Here is a 19491-nt window from a genome sequence, read left to right on the forward strand (position 1 = left end):
TTCGTACAAAAGTGCATGTTTCCCTTCGTACGAAAAGCGTTTCCGTTCATACACATTCGTTAGATCAGAGTGAAACAGGCCCCCGCTACAAGTTCTGTGTATTCCAATCGTTTTCAAATAGCACAAAGTACGAATGCGTGTGATATTGGACCTATGTGAACCATAAGACGAATGGAATTTGCAAAAAACAGTTTTGTGTCCGTTCGTACTGATTTTGACGGGAAAATGTGTCCGTTCGTACCACTTTCATCAAATTGTTTCCCTTCGTACCCTTTTCAGTAATGTGTTCAGTGACGGAGCTTTCTGTGTGTTTTGATAAGAACGAAGATTGATTTGTGCAGTTGTGCTTGCTTTGCAGCACTGCAACTAAGACTGAACTAAGTAACATGTACATTTGTATGTTACTCCTATCATGCCATTTGCTTCACCTGTGATAATCATGAGCAGAATTTAGAGAAATCAAGAAAAAACATTATCCAGGCTCTATCAGTCCTTTTCACATTTAGTCAAGTTTTGACTTAATGTTTGAACATAAATGGGGAATCGAAACGAGGATCGTGGTTTATGTGTGTGTGTGTATGTGTGTGTGTGTATGCGTGTTCTTGTTAAGACCGCGTCGTTTTGACTTTGGCCCGAAAATGGAGCCGAATTGTTTTGACGCACCCCGTTGTTTTGACGTCACAACAACGGATGCCTCGATTTTCGAGCTTCCCGCCCTAAGATATACCATGTGACACAAGGATTTGATTTTATTGGTTCTGTCCAAACTATGATAATTTTGTCAGGGTTGAGTGTGTGGCGAGTGTGTTGGGCTAGTGTTTTGCGGTCAAAACAAGAACTGTAGTTTTTTGGGTTCCCCTGGCGACAACATTGAGAGAGAGAGCGAGAGAGAGCGGATTGCCGCGTGAAACCGTGATTTGACACGATGGCTGACGCCGACACGCGGGGTGAACGCCGCAGCCGCTACATTACCACAGACACAGGTGTGTATTATATTTATAGTACTTTGTTGTCCATTTTAGACGAAAAGACAGTTGACTGAGTTGTTTTTGAAATAGTGACGCGCCTTCAACTTTATCTTTCAGGTCTGTTGCCACATGGCTCTGACATTCCAAAATGGCTAACCTCGTTTTTTGGAATTTAGAGCTCACAATCCAGTGACAGTGACATTAACAAGAACTTGATCAGTCATTAATTATCAATGGCTTATCAAGTTGTTGGTACAGGTTACTATGCAAGAGTCTTATACATTAAAACAAATTATGGTGAGTGGTGCACAGATCTAAATACTCTTATACTGAGAAGGCACGATGCATGTTGGTTTTTTAACTTCCGAAAGATTCTGAGATTAGCTGTGCGTACAAGCGATCGAATAGCACTGATTTTATCAGTATTTATATAACTATGTTTTGTTTGTGTCAGTCTGTGCTTGTTTGCTGAATTTATGTGTAGGAGCCTGAGGCGGGTTGAGATCTAGCTCCAATGTTCAAATTTCAATCTCGCCTTAGGCCTAGTAGCTGTTGAATTAGGGAGACCGAATAAGTCAGTCACGGTGCGACTATATTTTTTTTTTAATTCGATTTATTTAATTAAAAACTCTTCACGTCCTGTACCGCACGACTTTGTTACTATACTTAGGAATGACCTCACAGGACGGAAGCGCTCTCTGTGCTTGAAAACCACATTTAGGTCACTTCCTTTGTAAACAAGCACATAGCTGCTCCGCGGTTCGTTCGTTTGGTGAACGTTTTGGTAGTTTGCAATGGATTTGTATTGATTTTTTTTTCACGGAGATTTTGGGACCATCTCTGGTGATGCTGATACAGTCAGTAAAGACAAATTTGGGGATATTATCGACGAATTAGGGGCAGAACAAGTGCTGGGACTCGAAGCAGACAATCGCTTGACATTGAAATTGTAAGCTTAATGTAGTTTAGTTTCATCTCCCCCGTCGCGATATAACCTTCGTGGTTGAAAACGACGTTAAACACCAAATAAAGAAAGAAAGTTTCATCTCTTTGTTCCACCATCACCCAGCCGACGCGGCGACTTCCTGGCGTGGCCGTAAAGTCCGGTTACTCGATCACGTCGCTCTCTGCTCTGTGCATCGTCAAATATGTTCATGCTTTTCACCTGTTGCACGTGAGTGAGTGGAGACTCGGCTCCCCCATAATCATGGTCCAACAGGCATGCGAATCATTAATTCTGCTTTTTACACGATGAGTCTTCTTCTGTCAATTTAATGCATACTAGTTACAAATTAAAATGACAGTATGATTTCTTCATTAATTAACTACTCATAATGATAATACATACATGTATTATACGTGTATACTTTACATACATGTTTTATAACATAAAACCCATAAATGTCATGTCTGACACACACAGATACCCACTTTCTGGTCATTTTCATCAAATCCTTACGGTACTGAGGCTTAGCAATAGGGAAATGTGTTCAGGACGTGAAGAGTTATTTGACCGGGCGAAGCTGGACTGACTTTGGACTTATCATGTATTGGAGCCATTCTTCCGTTCTGGGGACGAAATCCGTCTGTTGAAAAAAAACCAACTACTGTTTGTGTTTTACTTTACCCATACACACGCACACGTTTTTGTTCCTCTTTTTTTCTCTTCATCCTCTTTTTGTTCTGTTTTCTTCTCCTGTCCACGACATTACTGCTTCCCCTCAAACCTATGATGTACTTTTTCCGTGCATGGTTTATCCCTGTCTCTTCCCAGAGACCAGGCAGTCCGGTTACAGTAGCTCGGGTACTTTGTATCTCCCCCAAACTCATCAACTTAAGTTCATTACAGACAAAATAATTAGCATAGCCGCTAATTGAACAGTGTATAGGCTCTCTTTTTCTTTTCTCTCCTCGACATTCAACCCATGGTCCCCCTCGACCACTACCATCTTTGACGCAATGTCACTGTCACAGTGTCAGAAAACTCACTGCCTTCTTCGGCATCATACAATTCATCATCTGACAGAGACTCGTCAGTGGTAAGACATAATGCATTCTCATCATACTCCAAGTCCAACTCCTTTGGATCAGACACACCTGAATGACAATGCTTCTCAATTAAAAATGTACACATGCTTTTATGTGAGTTAGGGAAGTATAAATAGAGAATACTATGTATGGCTTGCTGTGTCGTACCAGATTTTCATGAGTTGTTTTTTTAAATATTGAACTGCGAGCGAAAGCGAGCTATTCACTATTTTAAAAAGCAACGAGTGTAAATCTGGTACAAAACAGCAAGCCATGTAGTATTCTGTTTATCCTACATACTGTACTTACGTGTATTTTACTGAAAATGTCCTGCAGTCGAGGCAGCTAAATTGAAGACGCTTGTTTTGGAACCTCGATCTCTTCTAAAGCCTCGTGCAATCTATTACGTCAAAGCAAAGAAACGTCACTCTGAAAGTGTGGCTTGACGTGTTAGTTCTAAAAATTCATCGAAGGTAATTAGCGAGCGCAATCTTTTTTCTTCTATAATGACGTTTGTCTCGGTGACTTTGGCATCATAAGCAGTGGAAAAACAGGTCCCTGCCAGACTTGCTTGACATGACCTCATTTACATGATATACACACGTGTGATTTGAACGATTATTATCTCACGAGTGTCTTTCTCACGTATGTAGGATGATATTATTAATCAAATGAAAATTTACTAATAAAATGTTCTATTATGTCACTAGTGGAACCAGGAGGCCGAGGCCAGAGATTTAAAACAAGGGAGTACTTCCCACATTTCTCATACGGCCAAAGAATGGTGCAGGCTGCACTGGCTAAGAGTCTACCTGCCATACCATTGCCAGATGACACCAGCAATCATCCAGGTACAATGTAATCCCATTTTTATTTTGTTGAAAGGCAAGATTTAACCAGAAAGTAAGGAACTAACTCAGGGGTTCCACTTATTGCACACACAAAAGTATACGCAGTTTTCAGCCTCCGTACACATTTTCACCGACATGTTGCATTTTGTCACGCAAAATTACAATTGCACTCAAAACACTAAATAGCCACGAAGAGAGCACCTGAACTCCCACCTCTGATTCTCCCCACCCGCCTTGTTCATCACTGTTAACACTCGTGTACTTATCGCCAGAGGCCATAGTACCAGTGCTCTACCGAATTGAATCTTTATTCCTTAGGTCACTGCCACCGGCGATAGCCTTATGAATGACCAGCTCTACCGAAGAGGAAGATTGCATTACATTTCTTTGGGGGGGGGGGGGGGGGGGGGTCATGAGTCACAGAATAAATAATTGATCCTGCTGTGTTCAGCAAAACAATGGTCTGCCTTATCACACATGCCATTAGTTTGGTGCACTGCCGATTCAGTTTACAGGCCAGGGGTGTCCGGGTCTACTCTGATTACATCGGACTGACCCACAGTGATTGTTTTTCAGGCTGAAATATCTTCCATTTAGCGCCATGCAAATAGTTCAGTTCCTCGCTTAGAGGCCTATTACCTGTACAGAGCCACTGCAAAACGCAAACAGACCGATCTGTCGTCGGAAAGTGAAAGAACAGAATCTGATGAAGGGACTTCTTTTAGTTACCTATCATCATCATGTCCAGTGATGGCGCTAGTACTTTTTTCAAACCGGTACGCAAACTTTTATGAAGCAAACAGTCCAGAAAAAAACGGTAGGCTGGTCATTGGAACCAGTTAGAATCCAGCTCAGAGTACTGGTTTTATAGTTTTGCCAGCGAAAAAAGACCGGTAGTTCTAAAAATCAACGGCAGCCAATTTTGTTCCGGGATTTTTTCGTTTCAACCGGTAAAATACCGGTAATTACCGGTTAACGCCAACACTGCATGTCTTCTCAATCGTAGTGAGAAAAACACACTTCTCCTTCGCGTTTTTTCCCCCAATTAAGTTTGTAATGGTACGCGTTTTCCCCGGCTCATACGCATTTTTTCAGTCATGTTGTGTATGCAAACGCAAAAAGCAAAAACCCAGTGGAACCCCTGACTAACTAACTGTTATGCAATACTTCTGGAGGGGTGATCACACTACAGTTAACACAGTTTAGTTATGACTAAGATATGTAGTTAAATTGCTATTCTGATACACATTGGAGAATTCAGGGTTATGATTTGATAGTCTCACATGTACATGGACCTATTTCGGTCATAAGGCCATATATGTCAACGGAAGCTGCTCAATATCCTATATATATATTTACAACAATAAAGTATGCTTCCTGTTTCATCACCGTGGATGAATTAAGTGCTTGCATGCACATACCTGGTCAGGTTTGCTTCTGTTACTGGTCGACAGACGATATAGTTTGTACAAAAACTAAATTCTTGCTGTCTATGAAATACATCCCTGGTAAAAATTCAATTCCTGCAACACACCTTGCAAAACTAGTAGCTGCAGTCTAGCAGACGGTCTTTCCAGTGCTTTGTAATGAATCGGCAATATTGCCTTTGCCTATGCAACGCTCATATATATGCAGATCCCAATCTGATGAATGGACTGACCCACAGTTAACAGAGAAAATAGAGGACCCACTAGAGAAAATGCTGAATTCTTGGGATGTAGTCTGATGATAGACGGAAGACAGACAATAGACGGAAGACAGACAATAGACAGAAGATAGATGGAAGACAGACAATAGTTGGAAGACAGATGGTAGATCGAAGACAGACAATAGACGGAAGACAGACGATAGACGGAAGACAGACGATAGATGGAAGACAGACAATAGACGGAAGATAGACGGAAGACAGACAATAGACGGAAGACAGACGATAGATGGAAGACAGACGATAGATAGAAGATAGACGGAAGACAGACAATAGACAGAAGACAGACAATAGATGGAAGACAGACAATAGACGGAAGACAGACAATAGATGGAAGACAGACGGAAGACATACAATAGACGGAAGACAGACGGTAGATGGAAGACAGACGATAGACGGAAGACAGACGATGTAGTCTGACGATAGACGATACATATATACTGTTCAAAAAAAGAAACGCATAGTTGCTACTTGCCAAATTTGTTTTATTTTTCTAAAAAATTAACAGAAAATCCAATATTTAGATTATTTGTTTGAAATTTGGTATGGACACAGTTGAATGCACACACAGTTCATTTGCATCTTCAAATCAATCAGTCAATCAATACGATTGGGTGCCGAGGCTGTCAAGTCAGTAGGGGGTGTGACTGTCTTGAGCAGCAACAACTGCCCGGCACCTTCTGGGCATGGACTGGATCAGATGCCGGATATCTTGCTGTGGGATGGTGTCCCACTCCTCCTGAAGTGCCTGCAATAGATCGCGGTGATTTGCCGGCGCTTCTTCTCGCCTGCGCACACGTCTGTCCAATTCATCCCAGAGGTGTTCTATCGGGTTCATGTCTGGCGACATGGATGGCCAGGGAAGCACCTGGACATGGTGGTCGGTGAGGAACTGGGTGGTGAGTCGTGCTGTGTGCGGGCGAGCGTTGTCCTGCTGGAATATGGCATCCTGGTCAGCCAGAAGAGGAAGGGCGTGTGGGCGCAGAATTTCCTCCACGTATCGCTGGGCAGTTATGCGCCCTTGGACGTGCACCAGGGTGCTCCTTCCAGCGGTATTGATCGCCCCCCACACCATGACGCCTCCACCACCATGAACGGGTGCCTAATCCACACAGTTGGGCGCGTAACGTTCGTTTACTCTCCGGTAGACCCTCCTCCGACCATCATGTCGCTGAAGCAGGAAGTAGGACTCGTCGCTGAACCACACGTGTCTCCAGTGATTCCGGACGGTCCAGCGAAGGTGCTGGTTGCCCCACTGCACTCGGTTCTGGCGATGGCGGCGGGTGAGGACAGCTCCTCTGTGAGGTCTGCGAGCTCTCAAACCAGCTTCATGCAGGCGGTTCCGCACGGTCTGGTCCGATAATCGGTGTGGCCCGGGGAGAGCCTGGACAGAAGATGAGGCCGACAGGAAACGATTCCGGAGGTGGCGGAGCCGTATGAAGCGGTCGTGAGCAGCAGTTGTCGCCCTTGGTCTTCCCGCTCGTGGCAAGTCAGCAACGGAGCCAGTGGCTTGAAACCTGACCCACAGTCTACTGATGGTGCTCTGGGACACGTGGAAGTGCCTGGCGATTGCACTTTGACTTTGGCCTGCTTGTAAACGACCCAATGCAATTTGGCGGTCTTCTCTGCTCAATCGGGCCATCTTTCGTCGCTGAATTGTCGTCTGATTTCTTTGTGGCGAACAATCCGCTTTTATGGGTTTTGGAAGACATGGTGAGAGCTCAATATTCCCCGAGTTTCACGAGATTACACTGAAGCATGACGAATGGTCATGCCAAATGAGCAATTTTGACATTGTAGCCACTGATAACGCATGCGTCACGTGCAGAGCTCACTTGTGGCAATGGACGAAAGGTCGACGACCAGATAAACATTTTCTGCAGTTTGGTGGATATCCTTGTAGCCATATAATTAAATTAACCAAATATTACAAGCTATGCGTTTCTTTTTTTGAACAGTATATATACGGACGTTCAACCAGTATTTGGCTTCAGCTTGATTCAGGAACAAGAGGGCGACTGCAACTGAGTCGCATGTATAGACAAACCATAATGCCTTTCTCCAGTCCAGTCTATGAAATAGGACTTACAGCTGATCTAGCTGGACTCTACGCAAGCTTCAGTACGAATGAAGTAAAATCTCCCATATCAAATTTATTATACACAAATATGAAAACAGTTAACTAGACTGTTCTAACTGTAAACCAACGTAAAGGGGAAATATGAAGCTCAAAAACAGGTTAAGTCCCAAGCATCATGCAACCACAGGCGCTTTCTGTCTGTCTTTCCTACAGTTGACTGCAGCTTCGAACCACAGGCGCTTGTGACAGAGGACTCTATAAGCAGCCATCACTCAGTTGACTCCCAAATGGTGAGTTTTTATAGAGTAGATTATTTGTTGCCCTGTCTGAAGATATTTTGTTTTTGCGATTTGATTTGTTAAATGTTTGACCTGCATTACTTGTGAGTTTCCTGTGATGATCAAGGCAATGAAATATGTTTGCTATCTGCAGTCTATGTTCTTTTGCCTCTGAAAAACATGCATCAGAGTTGTGCATTCTTTTTCAGCAACTGGTTCTTTTTCTCAGACAAAATAAGGCATTTATAATGAAAAAAGAACAAAAATATACGGTCGAAACAGATCACCAACAAAGGCTAACAAGTTCAGTTGAGTTGCCAGTTGGAAGGAACAGCGAAGAATGTCCCAGTTACTTCCTCAGTCGTACTCTTTTTGATTGTTCGATTTGGCAATTCTGAACGATGGCAGGAACTGAAGTGCGCCAGGCAGTATCAGCGAAGTCCTCTGGCTCATTTTCTGTGCCCACGAAAGCTTCCAGGTAGGCTATTTGTCGGTATCGGCGGACTGCATAATAATGTTGTCGAAGCTCAGTCTCGCTTACGACGCATCCAAAATGGCATCCTCCGACGGTGCTGTGACTGTGTGAAAGATGTCTTCAAATCACTTAGCACATTTGAAAAAATCCTATGTAACAAGCTGACCAGGATTGAGATAATCGGAAAACGTGGCCGAATTGTCCCAATTCTCATGACTGCACAGGTGAAAGCAGCTGTGGAACTGCTTGTGCAAAAAAGGGATGATGCTGGTGTCAGCGGCTCCAACAAATTTGTGTTTTCTTGCTCATTCTTTCAGTCGGAGGGGCACATTCGGGGATCTGACACGCTTCGAAAGTTTGTGACATCAGCGCAGTTGGCAGAGCCACAGTTCATCACATCTACTTCACTTCGAAAGCAGGTTGCTACTCTGTCCCAGATAGTCAGTTTGAAGGACAACGAGCTGGATGCCCTTGCTCAGTTTATGGGACACCGCGAGTACTACCGCCTCCCATCAGACATGATGCAGTTGGCCAAAGTCAGCAAATTACTCCTTGCCCTTGAAAAGGGGAAGCTGCAAGACCACCAGCGCTGCACCCTGGATGAGATGGAAGTGGCTGAAGATGAAGCCATCACCTCGGATGAGGAGGCAGGTATGTGTGACATTTTGAACATGAATTCCTTTTCCCGCAGTGGGGCACTGCGGTTATGAAATTAAAGGCCCCTCCTGTTTTTGGAACCGCAAGAGCTTTCTAGTTTGCTGTTAGGTAGATTTTTGGTTCCTCTTTCCTGTCATGCTCTCTTTTTCTTCATGAATTCTTTTCTTTTTTCTGCCTTCTTGCTCATTCACCTGTATTTTTTCCAAAAATCTCTTCTCTTGCCGCTTGTCTCGCGATTCATGTATAGTTTAATCTGTTAGTGTTCTGATGTAAGTCCAGCAGTAGATAGGTTAAGCCTATTTTAACATACTGGAAACTGGTAATCTTCCAGTAGGTATTAATTTAGTTTTACTAAAGCCTGCTGGGACACAAGTAATGGGTTAGTGCATTTGTAAACAGGAATCGCTTGACAAGTGGCCCCCTTCATCCCCCCCTTCCTCGTCCTGATATGGCTCTGCGTAGTCGGCTGGACGTTAAGCAACAAATAAACAAACAAACATGAATTCCTTTGCTCTTTTTGCACAAAATGAACACAGCTAGACTATCTCTAAATCTAGTATTGTAATAACCTTTTTTTTTGTATTCTTAAATTCATCTTCTTCTCCTTCTGCTTCTTCTTCTTCTTCTAAATTGGGGGGCTGGGATGGCTCAGTCGGTACACAGCGTGGACTACATATAGTTCCTCTGACTCTCATAGTCACAGGTTTGAATCCCGGTCTCCCTCTCTCTGGTATCGCCTTTGTTGTGGCTAGTGACATTGAACCACCAATACAATTTTATTTCAATCAATCAATATGAGGCTTATATCGCGCGTATTCCGTGGGTACAGTTCTAAGCGCAGGGATTTTTTTTCTTTTCAATTTTTATTCAAGGCGCAGGGATTTATTTATGCCGTGTGAGATGGAATTTTTTTACACAATACATCACGCATTCACATCGGCCAGCAGATCGCAGCCATTTCGGCGCATATCCTACTTTTCACGGCCTATTATTCCAAGTCACACGGGTATTTTGGTGGACATTTTTATCTATGCCTATACAATTTTGCCAGGAAAGACCCTTTTGTCAATCGTGGGATCTTTTACGTGCACACCCCAATGTAGTGTACACTAAGTGTATTTGTTTTAAATCTAAATTGAGAACGTTCATACTTCAATGCACACTACAATGTGATATATTGTGCTAACATTAATTTGCATTACACAATAAAGCAAACATTAATACTACGGTACTTACTACATAAACTTTTGTACTTGCGATCTAGGATTTTATCTATTCTATCATATTGTAACTATTATTTACAGAATTTGTTGAAAAGGGTCACAGCCCTATTCCAGAACGATCTGCATCAGGAAGGTTCGCAACAAAAGACTCTTTGGCACCGCCACATAACCAGCCCTCTCCGCCTATGCATCAACCTTGTCCTGCTACAGCTGCACCTGACAGTAAGTCTTCTTCTTCTGTGTACGCATGCTATCAACTACAGTACTGCAAGCACTCCCAGTTTCGGATAAAAACAAATGCGATTGGTCACTTTGGCAGAAATAACAACTGTGAACAGAATGTTGATAGTAAAAGAAAGTAAGGAAGCAGGAAAGATGAGCCGGTGCCTACCTAACAGCAAACTAGATAGCTCCTGGTGTTCAAAAACAGGAGGGGCCCTTAATTTAAGTCCGCAGCGCTCCACTGCAGTAGGTGACAGTAAGGGACAATATGGGCTGAATCCATCCCATCTACATGGTGTTGGAGTGGGGACAGGACATATTTGAATGGCGATGTCGCTGTTCAGTGTCTGAAAGTCTCTTAAGTTTGTAGTTGCAAACATGACTTTTCTTTCTCTCTCCCCCCCCCCCCCCCCCCTCCTCACTCCCACAAAGTAACATAGTAGATTTAATTTCTTATTTGTAGCTGCCATTCCATGTAAAAGTGAATACATTTACTTATTTAGTGTAAACTTGTCACCCTGGCATGAGGTAATATGACCGGCACGGTTGGCCTAGTGGTAAGGCGTCCGCCCCTTGATCGGGAGGTTGTGGGTTCGAACCCCGGCCGGGTCATACCTAAGACTTTAAAATTGGCAATCTAGTGGCTGCTCCGCCTGGCGTCTGGCATTATGGGGTTAGTGCTAGGACTGGTTGGTCCGGTGTCAGAATAATGTGACTGGGTGAGACATGAAGCCTGTGCTGCGACTTCTGTCTTGTGTGTGGCGCACGTTATATGTCAAAGCAGCACCGCCCTGATATGGCCCTTCATGGTCGGCTGGGCGTTAAGCAAACAAACAAACAAAAAATGAGGTAATATCACAAGGGTTATTCATGTTTTTGTATTTGTCAGATTCTGCTGATGATGAGGAAGCACCAGAAATCCAAAGGAAGTTTCAACGGTGTGCTGCTGACAGCAGTGCATGCTCAAACAGTTCAGTATATATCTTTCTCCTTAGTCAACCAATTTTCCATGGGGGCGCGACTGGAGATGGATGAAGGTCAGGGGGTTCCTGTGTTCGAGTGGGAACAGCTTGAATTTAACTCACAGAGTTGTTTGTGTCCAACACGCTTGTCGGAGGTGTTTTTTTACGGCGTCAATGTTGGGGGGTGGGTGGGGGTTAAGGATGAGGGGTAGAACTGCATTCGTTGATGCATTTTGATTGTCTTACATCTGAAATGTATTTGTACCTTTGAAGAATAGTTCATTCCTGTACACTCATAACACCGAACACACGTTTATTTATTTTGAACATAACATAATTAATACAATAAATAATTAATTATAATTTTATTATGTCCCCAGGCGAGCCCCCTTCCTCCTGGACATTCTCTCCTGTTGGTGTGGCAATGATGAACACAAGATGCAGTGTATTCACACAGATCACTTCTCCTTCAGCGTCATCTAACGAAAGTAAGCTTTATTGCATATAAATTAATTTAGAAACATGCTGGCGTCACCCCCCCGCGGGTTAGGGGGAGTCCCATATTGGTTGGGACTAGAAAGAATTTACCCGATGCTACCCAGCATGTCGTAAGAGGCGACTAACGGTTCTGTTTCTTCTCTTCTTTTGTCTTATTTCTGCCTTACCAGTCCTTTCACCTATATTTCCTTCCAAGAAAACTCTCCCTACTATTCCCTGCAGTTTTCCAATTCTTTTCTTGTTGTCTTATTTCTACCTGACTGGATCCATCACCTTTATTTCACTTACCAAAAGTCTTCTTTTCCACATCCTTATTTCTCTGCACCCCGCATGTCGTATGAGGCGACTAACGGATTCTGTTTCTCCTTTAACCCTTGTTAAGTGGTTCTTGTATAGAATATAGTCAATGTTTGTAAAGATTTTAGTCAAGCAGTATGTAAGAAATGTTTAGTCCTTTGTACTGGAAACTTGCATTCTCCCAGTAAGGTCATATATTGTACTACGTTGCAAGCCCCTGGAGCAATTTTTTGATTAGTGCTTTTGTGAACAAGAAACACTTAACAAGTGGCTCCCTCCCATCTCCACCCTTTCCCCTATCTCATCTCCCCCTTTCCCTCGTCGCGATATAACCTTCGTGGTTGAAAACGACGTTAAACACCAAATAAAGAAAGAAAGAAATGCTGGCGTCATGTACGGACGATTAACTAAGCGCCCATTACCTAGTTGTTGAATGGCCGCATTCCATAGTGGAAACTCTTGTGTTTAGTTATTTGACAACGAAATTGATATTTAAAAGCATATGTCTTTTAGCTGTTGTTCTTTTTTTGCTATTTTGCATAATCTATCAAATGATTTGAAATAAAGATAAGCCAGCTGAGAAAATCTATCATCTTTTTTTTTCCCCAAGGTTCAACTGACAATGAGTACCTACCTGAACAGTGGAGCCATTCCAAACCAAAGAAGCTCAAATCAAAGGCAACGCGCAACAGTGAGTGGAAACATAATCATTGTATTTATACCTCTTCTTTCTCTTTGTGAACTGAGCTTTAAGGAGCTGACTCAATCCACACAAAAGTTATTCCTTTAAAGTAGAACAAAACCAGTAAACTAGATAGTTATTGTGTTTTTGAGTAAGGTAATATCCTTCTCTGAAGCACTTGGAAGGAAAAATAGAGCCTGTTCATAACGTGTTAACTGTTAATCTAACTAGGAGCGTATAGTTATTGTGTTTTTGAGTACGGTAATACCCTTCTCTAAAGCACTTGGAAGGAAACATAGAGTATGTTCACAGACCTGTTTACCCTCCCGGAATTATTACGGATTTAGGGTCTAAATTCCGGTATTACGGAAATCTACCGGAAATTCCGGTCACGAGAACCATTTCCGTGTGTGAAAATTTAAAGTCGAAATTGTAGTACTAGTAGTCACCGGGATTTTGATTTCCCGAAAACCCTTTTAGCTCAAGGCCGACCGGAACAGCCTTGTCTGCGCATGTGCAAAAACAAGGTATTTGTCGGTCAACGCGTGGTTTTTGTGCATTCGGTCCGATCGACATGGGTCGTAAGCGTAAGGCCGATCTCTCTGGGGACAAAATGCCAACCAAAAAAGCTCAAGTTGTACAGGAATATCGGCAAAACTATCAAGTCAAGTGGCAGTGTCTGGCGAAGTCTAAGAAGAGCGAATCACTTGCATTTTGGTGATCGAATTGAGATCAGTGCAACAACAAAGCTAGTCAGTCATGAGTCACTGCAGTCGTTCGTCCGCGAACCAAGCGAACGTGTCCCGAGGTTAGACGCAGCATTAGTTTATTTACAAAATGCAGTACACAAATGAACATGGAAACAAACAAATTGTGTTTGGCAAAACATGAGCCTGCTTCGCATCGAGTTTATTTGACCAGTATGTCTGTGCTTCGACATTATCTCTTGCTACGGTCAGTGACTTGTGCTGTTGCCGGAATTTGAAAGTCTTTTTGAGTCTAAAAGTGATCTCCATTAATCTTTCTCCAATATAGCAAAGATCACAGTTCTTTGAATTGAAAAACTTTAAAGAAAATCTTTAAATAAAATGAACGAGCCGGTCCACAAAAAAAAAAAGGTAGCTTCTGGAGAGTGTTTTTATGACTGGTTTTAATGCAGGATGTAAACAGGTCTGTGTTCATAACGAGTTAACTGTTAATCTAACTAGGAGCGGCATTTTGTCAAAGAGCAGTTCAAATCCGTACGTGCTTTAACATATCAAAATGGCCTTCTGCTGTCGCTCAGTTTTCTTGATTCAAAACTAAGCAGTAAATTGTATAATTATTTAAAAATGAATAAATAAGTGGATCAGTTAACAAGTGCAATGGCTAACTGACCTGCCACTTCTCATGCCCATTCGTGGCTTCTGTCCCATGCTTTGAAAATGAATGTGTACAGGGTCTGTAATTCCGGTTTTAATTTAGATTTGAAATCTTTTGTAATTGATGGATTACGCCCACATACACTTCCGTGTATTAGAGGCGGGGACGGGAGTCCCAGGAATTGGAAAAAAGAGGAGGTACTATATCTAACTTACATTGAACAACCAAAATGTAAGCAGCACTAAGATTGACAGTGAAAATGTGACAGTTTTAGTGTACTAGCTTTAGTGCCACGAAGAAGAATCAGAACAAATGTTGACTCGGGAAAATAAATGTCCATGCCCAATCAAGATTCGAAATAGAGACACTGAGATCACGAGTTGTCGGCCTAGACCACCAGACTACCCGGCGCTCATATTGAGTTGGCATGATTGTTCCTTATAAAGTTTTAATCCGATAACATATTTAACCTTTGTATCTCCGGTAATAGGTCTTGTGATATCTGTGTCCACAAAGGTTCAAGCCAGCCACGTCGACTGTGGTTGGAGGAGGAGGTGAAGGCAGTGGAGGCTCATTTGTTAAAATATATCGCCACGCAAGTGCTGCCAAGAAAAGAGGATATCCAGAAGTGCCTTCAGGCTGAAGAGACTGATAATTCGTACCTGGCTACACGTCAAGAACTATACATGTACGAAACAGGATTACTGCTTTGCAAAGAAATCAGCGAAACTAAATAATGTTCAGCTTTTCAGCTACTGATCATCTTTCCAATGTTGTTGCTGATCACTACCACTAAGTGGATATATATCTAGTGCAGGTTTGTGTCTTGAGCTGTACTGGACAATGATTTACACATTTATCTTTATTTGTTTTTATTAATTTTGACTATGAGCACACTGGTGGTTGTGTTTTATGTTAAATGATTTATTTAGTATGTGTTTATGCAAATCATTTTTGGCATTTTGAATAAGCTAGATGTGACCTTTCTTAGCACTGATCCAAAGGTCAGTTTAATATGCGGTCAAAACAATGATGGTGGAGGCAGTTGGCTATTTTTAATTCATTTGCATAGCAAAAACGAGGCTATATATGTATTGACAACTGACCACCTATTGAACACTCAAAACTTTTCAAATAATGGAAGCTTTCATGATAAAAACTTGTCTTGGTTATGAAACCTATGAACACTTATAAAATGCATGTGATTACATCAGCAAAACAAAACAAAATATAAGCAAGTGAGTCATATTCTTTGTGGCTTTGCCCTTGTTTAACTGTATTATCATTATTTATTATCATGAACACAGACTACCATAAGGTCCGCTACCCCCCCCACGCGGGTTAGGGGGAAGAATTTACCCGATGCTCCCCAGCATGTCGTAAGAGGCAACTAACGGATTCTGTTTCTCCTTTTACCCTTGTTAAGTGTTTCTTGTATAGAATATAGTCAATGTTTGTAAAGATTTTAGTCAAGCAGTATGTAAGAAATGTTAAGTCCTTTGTACTAGAAACTTGCATTCTCCCAGTAAGGTCATATATTGTACTACGTTGCTAGCCCCTGGAGCAATTTTTTTATTAGTGCTTTTGTCTTCTTCTTCTTGTCGTTCGCCAATGTTAAACTTGGAGTCCAGCTCTGGTAGTGCTTTTGTGAACAAGAAACAATTAACAAGTGGCTCTATCCCATCATCCCCCCCCCCCCCCCCCCCCCCCTTTCCCCGTCGCGATATAACGTTGAACGGTTGAAAACGACGTTAAACACCAAATAAAGTAAAGATAAGGTCCGCTATTAGGAAAGTCAAAACAATCAAAGTGTCATATGCACTTTGTCATCGTGTGTGACATTTTATTGAGAGAGAAACAGAATCCGTTAGTCGCCTCTTACGACATGCTGGGGAGCATCGGGTAAATTCTTCCCCCTAACCCGCAGGGGGCGTACAGTACTTCTTTGGGATAACAAGGGTAAGGATTGCTCTAATTAAGGTTGGCTGAGCAATATATAACAGCAATTTCGCTCAAATCGGCCAAAAACAAGGCCCGAAGGCATCGTAGGCATAGCCGTTTTAACTTTATTATCATTATTATTTATTATCGTGACCACAAACTACCATAAGGTCCGCTAGTAGGAAAGTCAAAACAATCATAACGTATCATAAACACTGGGTCATCGTGTGATCATTATTATTTATTATCGTGACCACAAACTACCATACGGTCCGCTAGTAGGAAAGTCAAAACAATCATAACGTATCATAAACACTGGGTCATCGTGTGTGACATTTCAATGTCAACACAATGATAGTGGTGTTTCACATGTAATGATTGATTTCGATTTTAAGTGCTCTATCCCTTCTCCCCCCCTTTCCCCGTCGCGATATAACCTGCGTGGTTGAAAACGACGTTAAACACCAAATAAAGAAATAAAGAATAAAGAAAGATTTTGAGTGTATATAAAGTGTATTTATGGTACATTTACTTTTGGCTCTTTAGATCAGCTTAATTTGGTATTTCATGGGCATCGGTCAAAAGGTCACTTCAGCATGTGCTGTCAAAACAACGATGGTGGAGGCAAATGGCCTATTTTAACAGGATGTTTGAAGATTTGCTTTTTCAATTTTGTTTGAGAGACAAGAAGTTGGAAAATAGTTTTCTTGTATGTTTCTTTGTCACCTGGGGCAAAATTATTCAATCGTCGCTATACGTTTGTTGGAAGCTATAATACAAAGGATAAATTGGCAGTTTTCTTACTTTCTGTTAGAAACAAAAGTATATTTTTCATTTGTTGCAATTGAAAAAGCATAGACCTTACTAAAGATGCTGCTAGTTGTTTTGATTGTGTGGACTATTCAGTGGAGTGTTTTAAATAATCTGTATATATATATATATATCCCATGACCTCCCTTCTTTGTCTCTGTTACTTCAGTATGGGTATATATGTTGTATTTTTATAGCTCAATAAATACATCATGGACTCAAAAAAATATATGATAGTGCAGATTCCGATTTGGGCGAAGAACTACTTTGCTCCCGACCTTTGACCTCGCGCCGAACAATGTGACACATTTGTATGAAGTTCCAAAATCGTATTGCACGGCTCAGAAAACCATATCAGTTGCACGCAAAAATGAATCTCAGAACTGATCTGATGTATGAGATGCAATAAGCAAACGTTTCTTTCATTATGAAAGCAATGCAGGTGGGAAAAAACGAACATTCAACTTACAAGATAACCAGATGCTAGCGAACCAAAACAAAAACACGAGTACCCTCCCCTTGCTTCGTTAGCAGACGACTTTTGAGAATCTGTCAGACCGTCCTTACCTGGCACGGTTGGGCTTCGCTATCATCAGCTGTTTCACGTGTTTTGCGAGCAAGTCTACTCTTTTGCCTGGCTCTGCAGTAAGTCCACATTGGCGATGAAGGTATCTAAGAACTTAACATGTGTGTATTTTTCCGTAATCCAGTCATATTCTTTCAAAATGCAATCAAGCGGCGGTGACAGACTTGGGTCCTGTTTTCCTCGCACCCATACCAGTTTAGGTTCATGCAAACACACTCGCAAAACAGTTTATCATGTAGATACATTTCAAATAGGGAGCAAATGGTTAAATCTACATATGTGTTCCCTAAAATTTGCTTCTCTGTCAATAAGACTAATTGTATAATAATGCGTTCGAAAAAAACAACGTGGAATCGATTCTGAATCGAGTCGAGTAAGCCAAATGGGGGCCAAACCGGTTTCCCCGTTCCGCCGACCAGAAACGCAAAAGAATTGTGCGCTTCAACTAAATGGATTTCTATACGACTTCATTACTTTCTTGCAACTTATGAACCTTTACTTAAAGCTTTTAAACGGTCTGAAAGTAGTGTTACCGCGTACTTATAGATGCACTCATTCGTTTTATTTTTTCAGCGACGGTCACTTAGTTTAAGGTTGCAAAAAGGCCAAGTCTCGCTGAAAACACTGTTTCACACTCCACAGATCGCAACAGTGCCGCTAGTAGTCTACACTTTGTGTTTGATGGTAGAATGGGATATACAGATTACAACACTCGTGGTTTTTTATATGGCTTGTATTTCAGTCAAGACCCAGCGGGAATATCAATCGAGAGCCACTCGCCAAAGGCTCGTGTCTCCCGATGATATTCATCCGCTGGGTCTTGACTGAAATACAAGCCATATAAAAAACCACTCGTGTTGTAACCTATACATATATAATCTATATGCCAATTCTCATGCCTCACAGTATTTTAACATTGGTTTATTTTCCATGTTACAAATATGTAATCATATGACTCGAGACTACCTTACTGTGTTATATTGCATTATTATCATGAACGCATTAGGCCCACTTATAAGTTTAAAGAAAGTCAAAGCCGTGTATTGTTCCTTTCAGAACAATGTTATACACCGGGTGTGCATTATGTGTTTTCATTATTTTTAATCATGAGCAGTTTCATATTTAATTATTTATTTAGAGTGTGTTTGATTTAGCTTAATTTGAATTTTGTTGGACATTGGTCAAAAGTTCAGTTTATTATGCGCGGTCAGAACAATGATGGTGGAGGCAATAGCCTATTTTTCAACAGGTTTGAAGGTTTTGTTTGAGAGAAATAAATCTGTCTTTTTTTCTTTGTCATGTTGGGCAGAGTTATTCAATCGTTGTTATACGTTAAGTTCACTGAATTCTTAAATCTAATGTAAGCGCTGTTTAAGAGGTTTTGAAGGTACAAAATACACTTTTTTTCTCTGTTCTCTTTAACAAGATATTCAGATTTGTTTTTCTTCTTTATTTTAGTTTGAGACGAGAAGTTGTACATGCATTCTATTTCCTGTTCCTTTGTCAACTGGGGCAACATTCAATCACTGTTATAGCCTGGTTGTAAGCTATAACAGTATAAATTCACTGCTTTTTAAATGTCTGCAAAAAGCAAATGTCACCGTTTTGTTGCATGCCATTGAAAAGGAATAAAAACTACCAAACGTTATTTTGCAAAACATGCTTATTGTTATGATTTGACTGATTGTGTTTGTATGTGGATGTGTGATCACAGGATTGCAGATTGCATGGACATAATCGCCACAGGGAAAATCATTCAAATCCTTACTCCGAAAGTTAACAAAAAGCTATTATTGTCTCAAGAAGAGAAATTGTTTCTACAACTGAACACACAGACTGTAAAATGCATGTGTATACAAAAGCAAT

General features: G+C 41.5%; 1 protein-coding gene across 5 annotated transcripts; it reads left to right on the forward strand.

Annotated features, from left to right (window-relative positions):
• Positions 1 to 602: 602 nt before the first annotated feature.
• On the forward strand, positions 603 to 19273 carry LOC138964437 (uncharacterized). 5 transcript variants are annotated; one of them, XM_070336387.1, is made up of 9 exons: positions 604 to 983; positions 3707 to 3847; positions 7846 to 7922; positions 8703 to 9036; positions 10347 to 10487; positions 11377 to 11457; positions 11830 to 11937; positions 12855 to 12935; positions 14805 to 19273. In XM_070336387.1, exons 1-9 carry the CDS (start codon positions 926 to 928, stop codon positions 15023 to 15025), a joined length of 1242 nt encoding a protein of 413 aa, XP_070192488.1. In that variant the 5' UTR covers positions 604 to 925; the 3' UTR covers positions 15026 to 19273. The 5 variants fall into 5 exon arrangements, with proteins under 5 accessions (XP_070192489.1, XP_070192488.1, XP_070192492.1 ...); XM_070336391.1 differs by having other exon boundaries at positions 605 to 983; positions 14779 to 14926; XM_070336389.1 differs by lacking the exon at positions 604 to 983 and adding an exon at positions 1666 to 1917.
• The last annotated feature ends 218 nt before the right edge of the window (positions 19274 to 19491 follow it).

The sequence above is a fragment of the Littorina saxatilis genome, linkage group LG4 (genome assembly GCF_037325665.1).
Source record: "Littorina saxatilis isolate snail1 linkage group LG4, US_GU_Lsax_2.0, whole genome shotgun sequence".
Lineage (NCBI taxonomy): Eukaryota > Metazoa > Mollusca > Gastropoda > Littorinimorpha > Littorinidae > Littorina > Littorina saxatilis.